We start from the raw sequence: 20,530 nt of genomic DNA, 5'->3' as shown, positions 1-20,530 counted from the left end.
TCCCAGCACTTTGGGAGGCCGAGGCGGGCGGATCACGAGGTCAGGAGATCGAGACCATCCTGGCTAACATGGTGAAACCCCGTCTCTACTAAAAATACAAAAAACTAGCCGGGCGTGGTGGCGGGCGCCTGTAGTCCCAGCTACTCGGAGGCTGAGGCAGGAGAATGGCCTGAACCTGGGAGGCGGAGCTTGCAGTGAGCCGAGATCGCGCCACTGCACTCCAGCCTGGGTGACACAGCGCGAGACTCCGTCTCAAAAAAAAAAAAAAAAAAAAAAAGAGAAGGGGGACTAAAGTGGAGTTGGGTACTATGCAGCACGGTGTGACAGAGCTGTGGATCTGGGGTGGAAGAGGCCACAGACCTTCCTGCACTGCCCTAAGCCAACAGGACCGTGATGTGCTCTATGTCCCTGTGGTGCTAAGGCCTTGACCACTCTTTTATTTTTTCCTCTTTCCAGCTTTTATTTGACGTTCGGGGGTAAATGTGCAGGTTTGTTACACAGGTAAATTCCATGTCGAGGGAGTTTGGTATACAGATTATTTTGTCACCCAGGTAATGAGCATAGTACCCAATAGGTAGTTTTCTAGTCCTCACTGTCCTCCCACTCTCTACCCTCTAGTAGGCCCCAGTGTCTGTTGTTCCCCTCTTTGTATCCATGTGTACTTGTAAGCTCCTGGTTACAAGCGAGAACACATGGTATTTGGGTTTCTCTTCCAGGGTTAATTCGCTTAAAATAATGGCCTCCAGCTCCATCCATGTTGCTGCAAAGGACATGATTTAATTCTTTTTTATGGCTGTGTAGTATCCCATGGTGTATATGTACCACATTTTCTCTATCTGCATCACTATTGTGGGCATCTAGATTGATTCCATGACTTTGCTATTGTGAATAGTGCTGCAGTGAGCATATGTGTGCCTGTGTCTTTTTGGTAGGATGATCATTCCTTTGGCTATATGCCCAGTAATGGGATTGCTGGGTTGAATGGTAACTCTGAGTTCTTTGAGAAATCTCCAAACTGCTTTCCACAGTGGCTGAACTAATTTACATTCCCACCAGCAGTGTATAAACATTCCCTTTTCTCTGCAACTCACCAGCATCTGTTATTTTTTGACATTTTAGTAATAGCCATTCTGACTGCTGTGAGATAGTATCTCATTGGGGTTTTGATTTGCAATTCTCTTTTGATTAGTGATGAGCATTTTTTCATGTGCTTCTTGGCCACATGAATGTCTGACTGCTTTTCTAATTCTGTTCTGCTCAGCTGCACCTGCCCCGCCTGATGATGGGTGAGGGCAGAGTTCTTAGTGAAGCCTCTCTCAGAGTGAGAACACCTGTAAGACTGTTCACCAGTGTGGGTTTTTCAGTGGGCACTGAAGTGGGAGCTATTGTTGAAGCTTTTCCTACACTCTGCACACTTGTATGGCATTGATTTTCCATGTGAAAACAAAATATAAAAACTATTATTGGAGTTATTTCTAAACAGAACTAACATTAGAATAGCCTGAATCATCAGCATTGTCTTTCAGAAAAATCAGATTCATCAAATAGATCTTTGGCCTACAACTGTTAGAGAATTATGTTAACATCATATGTAAGAATGCTACATTTTCTAGGATTTGACATTTTCAGTGATCGAGAATTACTGTATTTTGTAAAAGGAAATACCACTACTAAATGCTGTAAATAGAATGATGTCCTTTGCTTCCAAATTTGATATACTAGAGCAGTGTGAAAATAATAAAAGCAAGATGACCAGGAGTAGTGGCTCACACCTCTAATCCCAGCACTTTGAGAGGCTGAGGCAGGAGGATCACTTGAGGCCAGTTCAAGACCAGCCTGGTCAACATGGCAAACCCCGTTAGTCGGTCATGGTGGTGCAGGCCTGTAGTCATAGCTACTTGGGAGGCTGAGGCATGAGAATTGCTTGAACCTGGGATGCAGAGGTCGCAGTGACCTGAGATTGCACCACTGCACTCCAGCCTGGGCGAAGAGAGAGACCCTGTCTCAAAAAAATAAATAAATAAATAAAATAATAAAAGCAAGATATTTTGTGGCAAAGTTATCTCAGGGTAAACACTGCAGCTGCAAGCACTGCTGGCAAGTATTCTTGGGGCAAATGCTTAACTTTTCAAAAAGCTCAAGAGACCATGATGGTTTTCACCATACCTTAGACAACGTCCTGCTACCTTGTGTGCACCAGCCAACAACCATAGACAAATGTACCTGTCTTCTACCAGTTTTTATCCATGGCGATTTCATAAAAGTTTAAGTATCTGTGACTCATCATAGATGAATTTTAACTTTGGTTCCTAGTGCATCTCGTTCCCATCCTTCCTTTCATCTACCATTCTCATCTACCAAACTCTTCAGGAGTCAGAATCTCCTGATGAACCTTGTCTTTCCCTTGCTTCTGTGATCTTCACTCTCATGATGGCACAAACCCTTTCCAACCCAATTCATTTCCTCTTTTCCCTATTTCCTACCCCATTCCTTCTCTGCATGTCCTACTTCCCTGAAGCAGACTCTACACTTACATATATGTCATTTTCAGGACCCTGCAGGCTTCTGCATGAGTATAGTTTCTAATGGAGAAAATTACAACCAAAGGCCAAGGAAGTGGAGGGAGAAACAACTTTATTTTCATCAGAAATTAGTAATGTTTATAAATTTGTTTAGTTTGTAAATTATTATCAGAAATAGTAATGTCTATAAACCACTTTAAGAGACAATCAGGAACTATGATGAGAGCCATAATAAAAGAATAAGTCTTATAAAAAATTAACCTGGATGTTACGCTTGCTCTAAGGTTAAGTCACTTAGGGAAACAGATTCAGTATTATCCAGTGGCTTAACCCTCCTTCTTTTTGTTCCCTTTTTGGTGGTGGCTGGGTTACAAAGAGTAGTGTCTTCTTCCCTGAAGTTAGTACTAGTATGGCAGGTGCGTAGAGGTCAATTATTGGTTTAGAAGAGATTCAGGCTCTTAATTTCTACATGTGCTTCCCAGGAAAGGGCACACTTTCTTTCTCAGCCCTGTGTGAGGACTACGTTAGCCCAGAATGTGTTCTCAGATCACTGGGTGCCCATTCTCAGTTCTAGGAACAGGAAGACCCTGGTTTCCTGGCAGAATTTATGGACCCTACAGCTTTCTCTCCATCAAACTTTAAGTCACAGTAAGATAGGACTCTGGAGTCACAGGCACACCCAGGAGAGGTCAGCATCCTTATGCTGATTCCTGGTCCTAGACATGGGTCTTAAGATCCAGTAGTCAGTAGGTCTGTTGCCAAGTCACGGACTGGCTAGATCTCTCCATAACAGAAGAAAGCCCTAAGGAACGCATACATGCTGACCTGAGGAACTAATCTGACAGTTTTCCTACACACTCATAACACATCTCTTCCTTCCTGTGATGAGAGTAGTACTTTCGAGTGTACTTTCTGATGACGGGTGAGGGCAGAGTTCTTACTGAAGCCTCTCTCACAGTGAGAACACCTGTAAGGCTTTTCACCAGTGTGGGTTTTTCGGTGGGCACTGAAGTGGGAGCTATTGTTGAAGCTTTTCCCACACTCTGCACACTTGTATGGGCTCTCCCCAGTGTGGATGCGCCGGTGAGCACTGAACTGGGAACTGTTGTTGAATCTCTTTCCACAGACAATGCACTGGTAAGGCTTCTCCCCAGTATGGGTCCTCTGGTGGACAATGAGGCTGGAGCTCTGGTTGAAGCTTTTCCCACACTGTCCACACTGGTAGGGCCTCTCCCCTGTGTGAGTTCGTAGGTGGGCAGTGAGGTTGGAGCGTTCACTAAAGCCTTTCCCGCACTCACTGCACTTGTGAGGCTTCTCGCCTGTGTGGATTCTCTGATGCCGAACAAGATAAGAACTTCGGCTAAAGGTTTTCCCACATTCTGGACATTGAGATGCTTTTTCCAGTTCGAGTGCTGGCTTGTGGGGAGAATGCACACTCTGAGAGCAGTTTTTCCCACAGAGGATATGTGTACAGGCTTTGTCCCTGGCACAAAAACTCTGGTGACTCATCTTCTCCTGGGATGGGGTTTTCTCCTCACTCTCCCCTGGAGAATTTCTACATTGCCTTCTTGATGTTGGCTCACTCTCCAAGCCTTTTTGTAGCTCAGCGTGCCAAAAAACTCCTCTGGACTTTCTCTGTAAAGCCTTGTGTATTTCTCCTTCCTCTGAATCATCCCATTTTAGATTTTCTTTTTTAATCTCATTCTTGATCTCAAAATCTGGAAAAAAACCCACAGAAATACAATGGACTATAGAGAAGGAAAACAATGGAATGCAAAGTTATAACTATACTATGTAGAAGAAATATCTAATTGAAATTCTTCATGTGATTAAGTCTCCTGCTAATTAACAGCTTTTTATTTTCTAATTGTAATATTTTTGAGCTCCAAATTATTACAGAAAAATTAGGCCCTAAACTCCAACTTTTCTCCTATCTTTTTCCGGATGTTCTGACATAATGACAGACTGAGGCAAGACGTCAAGCTCTATTTCATCTGCCAGTCTGTTTATAGGTGTACCCTCAATTCTTGAATGTTCTAACTTCTGGCAGCAGAACAACAAAAGGCAACCCTGGTCTTGGCCAGCTCAAACAGGAAGAAAGCAAAGTGCTAAGTACCCAGCTCAGGCTGTGAAAGGCAAGGCCATGCTAGAGGAGGAGAGAGAACATAGACCTGGTCCGGAGGCCTAACCAGCAGTCTGACAATGCAAAGTAGTGAAACTCCATGGGAAAAGATGACATGAACTTAGTGAAAGAGGTTGGCAAATGCAAAATCAGGGCTCTAAAATGCAAGAGGAATAATCTTTAAACTCCATGAAAACCAAAACTCCTGGCTTGGATAGGGTGAGACATCAAGATGATGATAATGCCAGGATCAGTGACAGCTCCCACTCAACTGCTAGACTAATGGCCTCTAAAGTGGACTTTGCCATCCTTTGACTATCAGAGCCAAGGGAGTCTTACCAAGTCTGTTTGGGAACAGCACTGACAGGTCAACTATCCTGACTTCCTGGCCAGGATTCCTGAATTCCTTTTCATCCCTGTCTGCACCATCCACAGTGCCATCTTCTACCTCCGTGGGCTCCCCGTTCTGGTGATTCAGCTCTCCTGCCTCAATATCACTTCCTTCTTGGCCAGGAACAGCATCACTTGCCATAGGAGGTGCAGAGGCCCAGGAGCTTGAAAGAGCATCCATTTCCTCGTAAAAGATACAAGGCTCAGGCACACAGCCTCTCCTCACTTTGCGGTAACTCAACTGTAGGCTTTTGAACTTGGTGCGACACTGTTCTGGGGTCCGCAGAAAACCCCGATCCCAGAGTTGTTCCGCCATGGCCCTGTAGATCTGGCTGTTCTGCTGACAGGTCTGGAGTTTTCCATAAAATTGAGAACTACTAAGAATAGCCAGGAGCGTCTTGGTCTCTTCATAGCCCCAGGGCACACCTGTTGCTGGGAGACAAAGAATAGCTCAATCAGATCTGTCAGTTAGATCATGGAGGACTGTACATACTGCAGTGTGAGGTTTTAGCAGCTTAAAAAGTTACATCCTAGGCTGGGTGCGGTGGCTCACACCTGTAATCTCTGCACTTTGGGAGGCCAAGGTGGGCGGATCACAAGGTCAAGAGATCGAGACCATCCTGGCCAACATGGTGAAACCCCGTCTCTACTAAAAATACAAAAAAAATTAGCTGGGTGTGGTGCCATGTGCCTGTAGTCCCAGCTACTCAGGAGGCTGAGGAAGAAGAATCACCTGAACCCAGGAAGCAGAGGTTACAGTGAGCTGCGATTGTGCCACTGCACTCCAGCCTGACGACAGAGCAAGACTCCATCTCAAAAAAAAAAAAAAAGTTACATCCTGGTTTCTCAAACTGTGCCACAACTGGCTATTGTTATTTCTAGGAAGAAATCTCACTGTGGCCATTTGTCTAAAACATGAAAACTTTTAGTATAATACAAAAGACATTCCCTCCACTGAGAAGGACTTGTAGGGTTATTTACTCAAGCTGCCTTTTAAATTTGTCTTTAATTATCCTCAATCCTACTCATTTCTTCTGGAGAGATGGCTGGCAATAAGGCTAGTGTCTTGTCTGCCTTGACAGTTGTGGGACTTCCTGAGGGTGGCCACATAAGAGGACACAGCGAACAGGTGACGCTTGAGTAAAGCAAAGATTCAGGGGACAGAGGAGCTGGTTGTAAGGATATAGCTGCCTGTTACCTCCTCACCTGGCCCATCTCTATCTGTTTATATCTCCTGTCATCCTTGTAGATACAAGAAAATGACAGCAGTTAACACACCAAGGTAAGAATAAGCAGTAAACATCTGAGAAGAGCAGTTCAGGATGACTGGCTACTCAAGAACCCTCACCACACACTCCTGCTGCCCATCTGGGCCAGTTGATGAGGACTGATTTGACTAGAGCTGTCCCAGCAAGTGCACTCCAACATCTGGTTGTGATATTCTGAAGAGCACCAGCCTCTTCTTGTCACCCCCTCTGCTCCACACTGAGCCACCGTCACCTCATGCCTGGATCACTGCCATAGCCTATCTGGTCTTCTTGCTTCCACTCTGGACCTTTTACAGTCAACTTTCAACCCAGCAGCCAGAGGGAGTCCTCCTTTGTTATTCAATTTAACTAACAGTGCCTACAATGCCAGTTTCTAAGAAATATAAATATTACATGAACCCTGCCTTCAAGGAGGTCACAGTCCTGTAGAAGTCTCTCTAGCAAAAAGAGACATGAATAAATGTTTACATAGAGTTAAGTGCCAAATAAAGTGAAATACTCAAAGTGGTCCTTTTAAAACTATTACTCCTCTGCCCAGAACCACACAAGACTCCCCCATTTCACTCAGAATAAAAAAGTCCTTCATGTAGGGCCTGACGATCCTGTATTAGTACTTCTCAAATTATCTATGAAGGACGGGAGTCTTGTGCTTATTTCTTTTGTAAAATACAATAAAAATACAACTGAAAAGTGCAGCAATGTTAAATTGTTATAAAAGTTTCTAATTGCTACCTCTCAGCCTCAGCTGACAGCACTCATTTGAGCTGGCTTTCTGAGCTCGTTTTCTCATTACTCATGGGTGCACTCTGTGCCAGTGAACTGGCATGCCCACCTCGCTCCAAGCTGTCATTGCGTCTGTCTTACACTCTTGCTCCATGTGGGATATGGCTGCATGGCTCATCCCTCCTCCTTCGGTAAGTCTTTTCAAATGTCATTTTCTCAGTGAGAGTGACCCTGAGGACCCAAACTGAAAACTGAAAACCAACCTCTGTCCTGGCACTCCCATCACTCTGCTCTGCTGTTTCTCTCCCATCGTGCTTATCGCCCTCTAACATCTTCTGCCGCTTACTGATTATGCTATAGTCTGTCTCTTCCCACAGGGCAGGAATCTTTATCTGTTTGTTCACTGTTGTATACCTAACGACCTAGAAGTAGGTCTGAGATACTATAGGCACTAAGTTAATATTTGTGGAAAGAATGACTTGTCCTCCCACATTCTGTCTCAACTCTTACCTCTAATTGTAAAGGATCCTGAATGGTTGACAAGAAACCAAAAGTGTGTGGGGAATACAAGCCTTCATTTGATAAGCCTAATGTTGTAGAAATTAAAATTACAGGTACCATTACATGAAACATTCAGAATAGTGCAATCCATAGAGACAGAATGAAGACTGGTGTCTGCCAGGGGCTTGCAGGGGGAGGACGGGGAGAAAGTGCTGGATGGTTGTGGGATCATACTTTGGAGTAGCAGTATCATACTTTGGAGTGATGGAAAGGTTCTGGAACTGGACGTAGTGGTAATTACACAACACTCTGAATGTGCTAGATGCCAAAGAATTGTTCACTTTACAGTGGTTAATTTTATGTCATGTGAATTTCAGCTAATAAGTTAAAAATCACAAATACAAAAATATTTATATCTCACCTTACTGTATTATCCATATATATTTAGTAATACAAAGCTCAAAAAGACACTATACTCTCCTGCAACTGGACAAAGATAAGGTGCAGGAGAAGCCTGAAGAAGCAGCAAGAAACGGCATGTGCTGAAGCCAGGAAACTGGGAGTTCCTGGCAAAGGAGGGGAGGGATGGCAGGGGCAGAGCAGGGAAAAACCACACACCACTGGGGAGGACAACATTGTAGAGTGAGGCAGGGGCAGTGTCACAGGGCCTGTGTTCATGGCCTTGTGTAGTCCCTCCCACCCTGGGCTTGGCCAGGAGAACCCTGCATGTGAAGCAGCAGACGAGACATCTAGGCCCAGTGAGCTGCAGAGTGTCTGTCTCTGAATCTGGATGGTCAGGGAGGCTGCTCTGAGGAGGAGGCATTTGGCCCAGATGGGACAGAACTGATTTGAGAAAGGCAAGAGAGCGGTCTGTTTGGCAGAACCTTTCCCAAGTATCCTGAGATGCTGGGAAAGGGCCTGGAAGGCCTGGGCATAGTAGACTGTCCTAGTTGGGTGGTTTTATTTGTTAATCTCCTGTGCCACTAGAGAAACTCGGGAGTGACTACTGCTACCTGTGTGCATGAGCACACGTTCAGCATGAGCACATCTGTGCTCTTGTTGGCTACCTGTCTGGCTCCAGCTCCGGCCTGCTTGTTCTGACTCTGTCTCACTATCACTTTTTGCTTCTCCACCCCCTCACCCTTCATCTCCCATGTTCTTGACTGCCTGTCACACATGCTACCCCTTTCTTTTGATTTCTGCCTTTGTCTCTCTTGCCTGCTCTGGTTCCCCATTTACTTCCTCCTTTCCCTCCACCCAACAGTCTCCCCACTCCCTCTGTCCCCCTTCCTCTCACGTCCTTTCAGCTTCTCTGCTCTGAACAACTGAACACATCCACCTGGACCTGGAGGGAAGATGGATCCTTACCCAGCGAGATGTGTCTGTTCTTCCTCTGCGTGGCACCCCTGTAGAGGGCCTTTCGTGCAGGGCCTGGGCACATCCATTCTTGTTGACAGAGGGATACAGCTCTGTTGTCACAAGTGGCTGGTCCCTGTAACAACACTGGAGCTGGCTACCGGTAAAATAGCACCACTCTAGCCTGGGGTGGGGGCAGAGACAGGATCACAGTTGTCAGATCAGGGGCAAGGCAAAGGCAGGGGAGGTCAGCCCCCAGGGACAGGTTCTGAGCCGTGTGATGATGTCAGAGTGGACAGAATCAAAATAACCCGAGAAGCCCCGTGGACCACACAGAATCCTTCTCATGTCTCTGGAAATGAGGGTTTTGGGGTGAGAGTGGGTAATCAGGAGACAGAACGCATCAACCACAGCTCACCTGGGACCCAGCTGTCCAGACCACAGCACCTGTCTCCTGGTCGTGGAGACCTGTGTTTTGGGGCAGGTTCCTGGGAGCCTGAGGAGCAAACCAGGCTGGGGGAAAAAACAGCCGCTATTAGAGGGCGGCTTCCACACAACAGCACAAAGCAGAAGCTCTCAAAGTGGGCTCCTGGGCCAGCTGCACCAGCAGCCCCTGGCAACCCATCAGAAATACAAATCCTGGGGCCCCACCTCAGATCTTCTAAATCAGAAATTCTGAAGGTGGGGCCTGGGACTCTTCCACCCTGGATGAGTCTGAGGCAAACTCAAGTTTGAGAACCATTGCCAGAGCACACGGCCTCTGTGAGTTGAGAAGTTCCTTTCGTGAGATTCCTCTTGGCATAAGAGCTTTAATTTTTTTTTTTTCATTTTAAAGAAAAATATACATGTCAGGGAAAAAAAGAGAATCATAGTGGGAAAACAAAAATATCTCCATAGCCCTGCCACCCAAAGATAACCACAGTACTCTTTAAAATACCACAGTAACAGAAACCTTTTATATTTTTCAGACCAAGATAATACATTTTTTCTCAAGTCTCCAACTTCAAGAATTGTACAAATATGACTGTGACATTGCTTAAAAATATAGGAAAAATTTTTTAAAAATTGTACAATCCCAGCACTTTGGGAGGCCGAGGCAGGCAGATCACGAGGTCAGGAGATCGAGACCATCCTAGTTAACAAGGTGAAACCCCATCTTTACTAAAAATACAAAAAATTAGCTGGGTGTGGTGGCAGGTGCCTGTGGTCCCAGCTACTCGGGAGGCTGAGACAGGAGAATGGCATGAACCCGGGACGCGGAGCTTGCAGTGAGTCGAGATCGCGCCACTGCACTCCAGCCTGAGCAACAGAGCGAGACTCCGTGTCAAAAAAAAAAAAAAAATTGTACCAATAAAATGAATCATGTTTACTACTTATTAATGAAACTTCAGTGGCAACTCAGAGGTATGTGACCCCTGGAGAGGTAACAACATTCCAGATCTGTGAGTGGCCCATGGGCCTGGGAAGCAGAGGGAGCCTAGCCCGGAAGGCAGCGAGTCCTGCTTTTTACTCACAGCCCCTGCTGTCCCAAAGCCATGGAAATCACACACAGAGAACACAGGGGTTCCCAAGGATTAAAAGGAAATAAATGCTAAGTGGCAAAGTTTATAAAGATGTTAACAAGAGTATTACTTTGCTTAAAAAAAACTTAAATCAGCTGGGCACAGTGGCTCACGCCAGTAATCCCAGCACTTTGGGAGGCTGAGGTGGGCGGATCACCTGAGGTCAGGAGTTTGAGACCAGCCTGTCCAACATAGCGAAACCCTCTCTCTACTAAAAATACAAAAAATTAGCCGGGCATCGTGGCAGGAGTAGGTAATCCCAGCTACTCGGGAGGCTGAGGCAAGAGAATCACTTGAACCCCGGAGGCAGAGGTTGCAGTGAGCTGAGATCATGCCATTACACTCCAGCCTGAGTGACAAGAGCGAAACTGCATCTCAAAAAAAAAAAAATCTGAGACAATTTTCTACTTTATCAACACAGTTTGCCAACTTAAACATCATCAAGACACAGTGTTTTTCAGGCTGGGTGTGGTGGCACATGTCTGTTTTCCAGCACTTTGGGAGGCTGAGGCAGGAGGACTGCTTGAACCCAGCAGTTTGAGGCAACAGTGAACTATGATGGCACCACTGCACTCCAGCCTGGGTGACAGTGCAAGACCCTGTCTCTTAAAAAAACTTACCTAGCAACCTGTAATGGCAGCTTTCAATTAAACAGAAAAGGCAGCAAGTATATAGCCAAATTACTTCATGGAAAAAGACTTATAAAAATATAGACCCTTGGTATATCCACGCAATGGAATATTATTCAGCCATCAAAAGAAACAAAGTACTGACATGCTCAAAACATGGAAAGTGACAAGAAGGCAGACACAAAAGGTCACATAATACATGTGATTCGACTTATATGAAATGTCCAGAACACGTAAATCCATGGAGACAGAATGGGGAGCAACTGTTTAATGGGTACAGGGTTTCCTTTTCGGCATGATAAAAATGTTTTGACACTAGATAGAGGTGATGGCTGCATAACACTGTGAATGTACTAAGCATAACTGAATTGTTCACTTTGAAATGGTTAATTTTATGTTATGTGACATTCCCTCAATTAAAACAATTTTTTTTTGGTAGAGACAGGATCTTGTTATGTTGCCCAGGCTGGTCTTGAACTCCTAGGCTTAAGCTGCCTCCTGCTCCAGCCTCCCAAAGTGCTGAGGTTACAGGCATGAGCCATCCCACCCAGCTAAGATAATTTTTTTAGTTAAAGTTTTCTAAGGCCGGGCGTGGTGGCTCATGCCTGTAATCCCAGCACTTTGGGAAGCTGAGGGAGGTGGATCACGAGGTCAGGATATCGAGACCATCCTGGCTAACACAATGAAACCCTGACTCTACTAAAAATACAAAAAATTAGCCGGGCATGGTGGCGGGCGCCTGTAGTCCCAGCTACTCTGGGGGCTGAGGCAGGAGAATGGGGTGAACCTGGGAGGCGGAGCTTGCAGTGAGCCGAGATCGTGGCACCGCACTCCAGCCTGGGCAATGGAGCAAGACTCCGTCTCAAAAAACAAAAAAAGTTTTCTAAAAAAATTAAGACAAGTAAAAACAAAAAATAGAGCTCTGGAAGAAAGGCAAAAATAATACAAATATATTCTGGAAAAGATTAAGTTGGATGGGGAAGGGGATTTAATGTCTTCAAGTATATGAAGAACTGCTGTGCAGAAGGTGAAGGTAACATGTTCACCTTTAAGGATGCCTGATTCTTTAGTAACAGAATTGTAATAAAAAAGAATTATGCTAACACATAAAGAATCTCTGTTCCTACTTTAAGTGCTATTACCTTCAACTGAAATTTGTAATCTTGCTTTTGGATATGGATATATTTCTCTTTTATTTTTTTATTTTTTTGAGGCAGCCCAGGCTGGAATACCAATGGCGTGATCTTGGCTCAGTGCAACCTCCATCTCCTGGGTTCAAGCGATTCTCGTGCCTCAGCCTTCCAAGTAGCTGGGATTACCATGCCCAGCTAATTTTTTGTATTTTTAGTAGAAACTGGGTTTCACAGTGTTAGCAAGACTGGTCTCGAACTCCTGACCTCAGGTGATCCGCCTGTCTGGTCTTCCAAGGTGCTGGGTTTACAGACATGAGCCACCACGCCTGGCCGGTTTTTGGATATATTTCAAAGGCATTTAATCTGGAACCCTTGAATGGACCCAGTTCAGACCTTTGTTTCCAGTAAATGATTATTCCTCACCTGCGTCAGGTGAGGACAGAGGTTTCTGCTTACCTTCCGACTGTTCCCCTGGTCTTTGGTGTGAGCTCTGTGATCCCTTTAAAGTCAGCTTCTCTGGCTGAATCTCCTGTTTCCATTGGGATCTCAGTGATTCTCTGGTTGTTCCCAAAGGGGCCATCTCCTCCATGAGTACTTTCAAGTCCTTCTCAGAATCTGGGACCTGAGAACAGACCCCATCATCCATCACTACAAATTCCTGCCTAAGCTGGACTTTACAACTCCTAAGAGTGGCATTAAAAAATAATGTGTAACATAAGGAAGCAGAAGAGAAACATCTAGGAGCCACTGTATTGCTGCTGTAATAAAATAAAAATTAATAGAATTAGGTCTTTGAGGGTACAGTGGTTCACGCCTGTAATCCCAGCACTTTAGGAGGCCGAGACAGGTGGATCATGTGAGGTCAGGAGTACAAGACCAGCCTGGCAACATGGTGAAACGCCATCTCTACTAAAAATACAAACATTAGCTGGTGTAGTGGTGTGAGCCTGTAACCCCAGCTACTTGGGAGGCTGAGGCAGGAGAATCACTTGAACCCAGGAGGCAGAGGTTGCAGTGATCCAAGATCACGCCACTGCTCTCCGGCGTGGACAACACAGCAAGACTCTGTCTCAAAAAAAAAAAAAAAAAAAAGTCTTTGAAGTGGTTAAGATTATTTATATGACAGCACCTAGCATAGAGCCTGACACACCAGGACTGTTAAAAACTGGTATATATTTGTTAGAAGAGAGAATGTCAGCTTTCACTTTAGCATGCCCCCATGACTTCCACACTAGGCCATTTCCTCTGCGCCCCCACCCCAAATCCAATATCAGTTCTGTCTTCAAAAGAGACCTCCTTTGGTCCTCTCCACCTCCCAGCTCCATCAGGGTCCAGGACACGATCTGCTGTCTGTATCCTCTCTACTGCTGAACCCTCCAATCCATTCTCTCTACGTGGAATTCAGTGTGATCTTTTTAAAATCTAGACTCCTATCCCTCCATAGTAACAACACTCTTCAGTGGCTTCCCACTGCACACAGAATAAAATCCAAACTCCTCTTCGCAGCCTAAAAGGCCCAGCATGATTCTGCCCTGCCACCTCCCTTTCTCTCACAGCACTCTTCCCCAGTCTCTGAGCTCCAGCCACAAGCCCTCCCTTCCTCTCAAACCTGCCCAGTCCTTTACCACCTTAGGCTCTTGGTATGTGCTGTGCCCTCTGTCTGGAGTACTCTCCCCCCAACTCTTGGGACAACTGGTTCCTTCTCCTCCTTCAGTGTCACCTCAGAGAGGCCCTGCCTCACCACCTATCTCCCAACACTCCAGTTATCACATCACTGTGCTCATTTCCTTCCAAGTACTCATCTGAAACGATCTTTATGGTTTACTTTTGATTTATGATTGTCTGTTTCCCCCATGGACTGCGGGCTCCAGCAGGCCAGGGGCCATGCCTGTCCTGTTCACTGTAAAATCCCCAATATCACAGTCACTTAAAATCAACTTTTGTCTTTCAGAGCCATCTTCATTCCTTAAGTCCCATGCTTATAACAGACACCCTTAAAGGGAATGAGGAGAGGTACTGAGAGGCAAGTGGGGTCCTAAGAAATCATGCCAACCTCTATTACTACTACCCACCTCCACTTCTTGCTCTCTCCTTCACTTTCATGATAGGTGATATGGTTTTGCTGTGTCCCCACCCAAATCTCATCTTCAATTGTAGTTCCCATAATCCCTATGTGTCATTGGAGGGACCCAGTGAGAGGTAATTGAATCATGGGGGCAGTTTCCCCCATGCTACTCTAGTGATAGTAAGTTCTCACAAGATCTGATGGTTTCATAAAGGACTTTCCCCTTCACTCAGTTCTCATTCTTCTCTTTCCTGCTGCCATGTGAAGAAGGATGTGTTTGCTTCCACTTCTGCCATGATTGTTTCCTGAGGCCTCCCTAGCCATGCAGAACTGTGAGTCAGTTAAACCTCTTCTCTTTATAAATTATCCAGTCTCAGGTATGTCCTTATAGCAGTGTGAGAATGGACTAATACAATAGGTTTCAAATAGGTGTTTAACCTATACACTCCTGCACTGTTTTATATTAAGAGTGTGGACCGGGCACAGTGGCTCACACCTGTATTCCCAACACTTTAGGAGCCTGAGCTCAGAAGGTCAAGACCAGCCTGAGCAACATGGCAAAACCTCATCTGTAATAAAAAACAAAAATTAGTTGGGCATGGTGGTGTGCACCTGTAGTCCCAGCTACTTGGGGGGCTGATGCAAGAGGATCACTTGAACCCAGGAGGTTGAGGCTGCAGTGAGCCACATTCATGCCACTGCACTCCAGCCTAAATGACAGACCAAGACCCTATCAAAAATAAAATAAAGTAAAATAAAATAAAATTAAGTGTGATTCCGAGATGGTTAAGGATAAGAAAAGGAGAGAGTATCAAACAGAGTGATGGAAGGGGACCTGGGCTAGGATGACTATTGGCATGCTGGGATTCCCACTCTATTTATAATAGTTCAGTTCTCCAAGCTCTACCTTCTTACAAGTGCTACTGCACCTCTCCATTCAATCTTACTTATGAGTAAGAGTCCCAGTCCCACAGACTTCAGACTAATTTCCTCAACTTTTTCCCTGATGCATCACCACCAAGCTGTTCTTCCCGTCTCTAAATTAAGTCAAAAGTACTAACTCCTCAATCCTACCAAATTTCATCTACATCCCCCTTCACCCATTCCTCTTCCCACAGGCCGTGCACATCCCTACCTCCTCACTGGGAAACACAAGCATATCTGCTGCCTAGGTCCTTCCCATTCCAGCTATGCAGACTCTGGCACCTAGCAAGCTGCTTCCTGCTCTGATCACAGACCCACTCAGGCTGACCAACGTTCCTCTGACCTGTGCCCTCCATTACTCTAGGCCTCTTCCAGACTTACCCGATTTCAGTTGCCTTCCTCCTACCAACTCCTCCACAACCAAAGCTGGCGTGTTACTTTTCTCTTCCTGTGCCTTTCCCACCTCCCTGCTCCCAGAAGATATAAGCTGGTTACACTGATCAGATCTCACACCTAGTCCTGACCATAAGAGGATATTTTATAAATCCATCAGTGTCCCATACTGAACACTTAATCCCGGCAGCAAGAACCAGGGCAAGGCTTGGCTCTAACTTAATTTTGTTGAGTGTATGACACATGGCACTCTGCCCTCAAAGAAGCTCCTAGCAAGAAACTAGATTTTCGTTCACCAGCATCTCTACTTTTCCTCCATCCCCTGAGTGAAGGATAGTTGTCCTTTCCCTGGCCTTGTTTTGGAGAATTTTTCTGAGTGTTTTTACCACTTTAATTAAGGACTTCAAACATTACTAAATATATGAATGTCTAACAGCTGTATCCACAGATGAGAAATTCTTCCCGTACTATAAGGGCATAGGACCAACCCGAGATAGCCAAGACCTTCTGTGGGCAGCAGAGGGCTACTGTGTGTTTCTCAACCAAGCACCCCTCCAGTAACTGGATTCCCCAACTTCTTCATAACCCAAACCACAAAGTTCCGACTTTCTTTTCTCACCTGTTGTCCAGGAGCTCTCTGTACATCCTCAACCAGAGCCACAGCTTCCTCCCCATTTTCTGGATGCTGCTCCCTCACCCAGGTCTGGATCTCCTCTGGCAAGATAGTCAGAAACTGCTCCAAAACCAGCAGCTCCAGGATTTCCTCTTTCGAGTGCGTCTTCGGCTTCAGCCACTGACAACAGAGTTCCCAGAGTTTGCTAAAAGCTTCATGGGGGCCAGTTACTTCCTGGTAGCAAAACTGCCTGAAGCGCTGACGGGAGGCCTCGGAGTCAGGACTGTTACCCTGGAGGGCTGATTGCTGGCCCTGTGTGGGATCCTTGTTTGAGGATGGGTGTGCCTCGGGACTCTTTGCTGCAGCCATCATTTGCTTCAACGAACTGGCTTACTCTGGTTGCCACTTCTACCCTGGAGATCAGAGTCCATCTCTTCCCACATCACTGGGAAACCATGTTCTCCTGCAAGGAATGTCTTTCTCTAATCCGTGAGACATGAGAGTGTCAGACATGTATAGAGACTCACAGCTGAAAATAAGGGCTCAACTTTGAAGGATGTCTGAAGAGGATGGAAAAAGACAATATAAACCTATCACATTCCTTCACTCTGCTTCTTGTGATTTACTTTCTATCCTTTTCCTCCCTCCACAAATCTACACCAATGATCCAAAACACTAGAAATATTTAAACTGTCTTTGCAAAAACTCTTTTTTTTTTTTTTGAGACGGAGTCTCGCGCTGTGTCACCCAGGCTGGAGTGCAGTGGCGCGATCTCGGCTCACTGCAAGCTCCGCCTCCCAGGTTCAGGCCATTCTCCTGCCTCAGCCTCCGAGTAGCTGGGACTACAGGCGCCCGCCACCACGCCCGGCTAGTTTTTTGTATTTTTAGTAGAGACGGGGTTTCACCATGTTAGCCAGGATGGTCTCAATCTCCTGACCTCGTGATCCGCCCGCCTCGGCCTCCCAAAGTGCTGGGATTACAGGCTTGAGCCACCGCGCCCGGCTAGCAAAAACTCTTAACAGTGAGAAGATTATGACACTAAAAGAGATAGGATCTAACCAACTCCATCTTGCTTTGAACCTCCAAACTGCCCTTGGTCATTCCTGGGCATGAGGCAAGCTAGCTTTGGGTGAAATTTAGTTTATAGTTTGAATGATAATAACCCTTCCCAAAACTAAACTTCTTTGTGAAACTAATTAAAGACCACCAGGTTAGGAGGATGAGAGGGGCCTGAATTCTGCTAAGATGTAGGCATAATGAAATGATTATCCAGAGGTCACAAGACTTGCAACTTCCCCAATTAAATAACATCACCATTGTAGAACCCAAGATTGGCCTTTTGAGATGTCTTTTCAGGCCTCTGCTTTCTGACAACCAGATGGCCCCACCCAGACTAGGGACTCCTCTGTGGCTCCCACCCAAAATCGCACTCAGCACACAAGAGCCATTTTCCACAGCCCTGTGAGTGCATCCCCAACCAGTCAGCATTCCCCGTTCCCTACCCAACTGCCTGTCAAAGCCCTAGCCTCTGAATTTCTGGGGAGGCTGACTTGAGTAATAAAACTTGTCTCCCATTTAGCTGGTTCTATGCATATTAAATTCTTTATTGCAATTCGCCTGTCTTGACAAATTGGCTTTATCTAGGCAGTGGGCAAGATGAACCCACTGGGCAGTTACAGTAGCAAAAAATAGTTTTCTCCCAGCCAAGATTCTGTGTCTGCTAACAAGTTACTCAAACTGTTCCTGACGATGTAGTTCACCTGTTCCTTCCCTTCTTCCCTCAGGTACCTAAGTCTTTTTCTTGTCCTTCCCTATCCTCAAGAAGCCTGGACTCATGTTCCCAATCGCTACCCTCTCCTCAGGAGAGTACTAGTGTGTGTGCACTTCTTAATTAACTTCGTCATCACTATTATTCCACACACACACAACGTGGATAAGTGACTGTTTGGGTTTGCTGTATGTTTTTCTTTTCCCACATTCCTTTCCCACTTCTAATAGCAGCATCTTCTTCCTTTGTGAAAAAGTCCCTCTCAACTGGGTGTGGTGGCTCATACCAGTAATCCCAACACTTTGAGAGACTGAGGTGGGTGGCTCACAAGGTCAGGAGATCTAGACCATCCTGGCTAACAAGATGAAATTCCATCTCTACTAAAAAGACAAAAAAATTAGGCGGGCATGGTGGCACACGCCTGTAGTCCCAGCTACTCAGGAGGCTGAGGCAGGAGAAGTGCTTGAACCCAGGAGGCAGAGGTTGCAGTGAGCCGAGATCTCGCCATTGCACTCCAGCCTGGGCAACAAGAGTGAGACTGTCTCAAAAATAAAGAAAGGAAGGAAGGAGGGAGGGAGGGAGGGAGGGAGAGGGGGAGGGGGGGGAGAGAGAGAGAGAGAGAGAAAGAAAGAAAAAAAGAAAAAGGAAGGAAGGAAGGAAAGAAAGGAAAGAAAGAAAAGAAAGAAAGAAAGAAAAAGAAAGAAAGAAAGATTGATTGATTGGTTCTGGTGAGGATATTAATTACAATACCTGCCTCCCCAGAAGTGGGCATATGACACACAGCTAGGCCTATTAAAATTCTTTTCTCAAATTTTACGTGAGAAGTAGGGAAAGCTCTTAATTTTCTGGGAATTGCTAAATTGGCCAAATGTAAGACCAGAGTTGTCTGCAACTATGTCCCACTCTCTACTCCACTCTTCCGTCACAGGAGCCTGTTCACAAGAGGACAATATACTCGAGTCCTGAAAACATGTTTGGATCTCCAAGGCCAGTTTATGCAAGGCAATATTTTATTTTTTTGAGAGTTAATTTTAAAAATAGTTTATATAATTTAAAATTAAACAATAAATAACTTTTAAAAATAATTTTTTTTTTTTTTTTTTTTTTTTTAATCTTTAGAGATGGAGTCTCACTCTGTTGCCCAGGCTGGTCTCAAACTCCTGAACTCAAGCAATCCTCCCACCTCAACCTCCCAAAGTGTTAGGATTAAAAGCATAAGCCACCATGCCCGACCTTAAAAATAATTTTAAATAGAGGCTAACTTTTGTATTTTTTGTAGAGACAGGGTTTCACTATGTTGCCCAGGCTGGTCTCAAACTCCTGTGCTCAAATGATCCTCCCACCTTGGCCTCCCAAAGTGCTGGGATTACAGGTGTGAGCCACTGCACCAGTGAAGGCAGTCTTTTTTTCATTAGTTTGTGTTGGTTTTTAACTACTTAAAACACAGATTAAAGCAGATCATAATTTACATTTTCTACAGGAGCTGATACACCCTCACCACGTGGTATTAAAATGGATCCAGCATGCACAACAATATGAATATACTCAGGACTACTGAGCTGTACACTTAAAAATGGTTAAGATGGTAAATGTTTTTTAAAAAAGAAAATTTTTTATATTTTAAAAATGGATTTGGGTTCCCTTTTCTCAAAGAAGTTGAACTGCCTTCACTTAAATTCTCTTTACATTTCGGTGCTTCTAGAGATAGAGAAATCAAGGGCATTATTATTGTTAGTACTGCTTTTTAGCCAAAAAGAAACTGAGAGCGATGAAGTATCTTGCCTAAAGCATCATACAGCAGAGCTCTAGGCAGCAAGGCCAGGACTAGAACCTGCACCCCTTGCCTTCATTATGTTCATCCTGTACCTTACCTGGCTGAAGAATAATTTAATAAATGCTCTTCTAACTTCATGCAGAAGGCGGAACCTGCACCCCTCTGGACCCTTTTTGACCCCTTACATCCCACTCATCGTTAAATTTTAAAATGCTGTTCTCTGAAAATTTTACTTCACTCTAGCGATGGCCCAAACCCTGGGAAAAAAATGCAGCATGAGAATGGGGAGCCAAGTGGATAGGTTTTTCACTTAGTAACTACTTATTGAGTACTCAGAACGCACTCGGTGCCAGAGTCAGGCACTGTGGATGAGTAGGGAGTGGACGAGACAGGGACGAGATAAGCAGGGTCAAGGCCAGGGGGTCCCGGGACGCCGGCGCTTAGGCTCGGGGTGATCCGCGCGGTGGGAGCGGGGCACGGTGACCGCGGTGCGTCTGGGGAAGCCCGGCCTGAGGGAGGCCGCCTGTCCCACGGAGACGCCCATCGGAGTCGGACCCAAACGCCTCCGAGAAGGCTCTCAGCGGGGAGGGACTCCTCGGCTGTTGCAGGGCCCAGCCGCTAGTCCCGCAGGCCGCAAGGAAGCGGAGGACTCACCAGATACCAGTACTCGGGACTCCACAAACTCCCTCAGCCTCCGGGCCGGAAGTCAGGGGCGCGATTCGCTCTGCCCACTACGCACGCCCCTGCGCAGGCCCGCAAGTCGAGCTGCTGGACTGCAGCTCCCGGG

General features: G+C 45.7%; 1 protein-coding gene across 11 annotated transcripts; it reads right to left on the bottom strand.

The window, feature by feature from the left end:
* Positions 1-2,617: 2,617 nt before the first annotated feature.
* ZSCAN32 (zinc finger and SCAN domain containing 32) lies at positions 2,618-20,518 on the bottom strand. Of its 11 annotated transcripts, none has more exons than XM_025371039.1 (7): positions 20,398-20,518; positions 16,208-16,761; positions 12,663-12,828; positions 9,301-9,395; positions 8,895-9,066; positions 4,984-5,466; positions 2,618-4,240 (listed from the first exon to the last, which is right to left on the bottom strand). In XM_025371039.1, exons 5-7 carry the CDS (start codon positions 8,965-8,967, stop codon positions 3,381-3,383), a joined length of 1,416 nt encoding a protein of 471 aa, XP_025226824.1. In that variant the 5' UTR covers positions 8,968-9,066; positions 9,301-9,395; positions 12,663-12,828; positions 16,208-16,761; positions 20,398-20,518; the 3' UTR covers positions 2,618-3,380. The 11 variants fall into 11 exon arrangements, with proteins under 11 accessions (XP_025226824.1, XP_025226820.1, XP_025226825.1 ...); XM_025371035.1 differs by having other exon boundaries at positions 8,895-9,018; XM_025371040.1 differs by lacking the exon at positions 9,301-9,395.
* Between the last annotated feature and the right edge of the window lie 12 nt (positions 20,519-20,530).

Source organism: Theropithecus gelada, chromosome 20, assembly GCF_003255815.1.
Source record: "Theropithecus gelada isolate Dixy chromosome 20, Tgel_1.0, whole genome shotgun sequence".
NCBI classification, from domain to species: Eukaryota; Metazoa; Chordata; class Mammalia; order Primates; family Cercopithecidae; genus Theropithecus; species Theropithecus gelada.
Note: the sequence above shows the minus strand (reverse complement) of the source record. Positions and strands in the feature narration are given on the sequence as shown.

Coding starts and splice junctions, on each gene's coding strand:
- ZSCAN32 (XM_025371035.1), bottom strand. CDS start 16,573: ATGATGGCTGCAGCAAAGAGTCCCGAGGCACACCCATCCTCAAACAAG. Junction 12,829..16,207: donor AGAGAGCTCCTGGACAACAG/GTGAGAAAAGAA, acceptor GTCTGTTCTCAG/GTCCCAGATTCTGAGAAGGA. Junction 4,241..4,983: donor GCTGTTCCCAAACAGACTTG/GTAAGACTCCCT, acceptor GTTTTTTTCCAG/ATTTTGAGATCAAGAATGAG.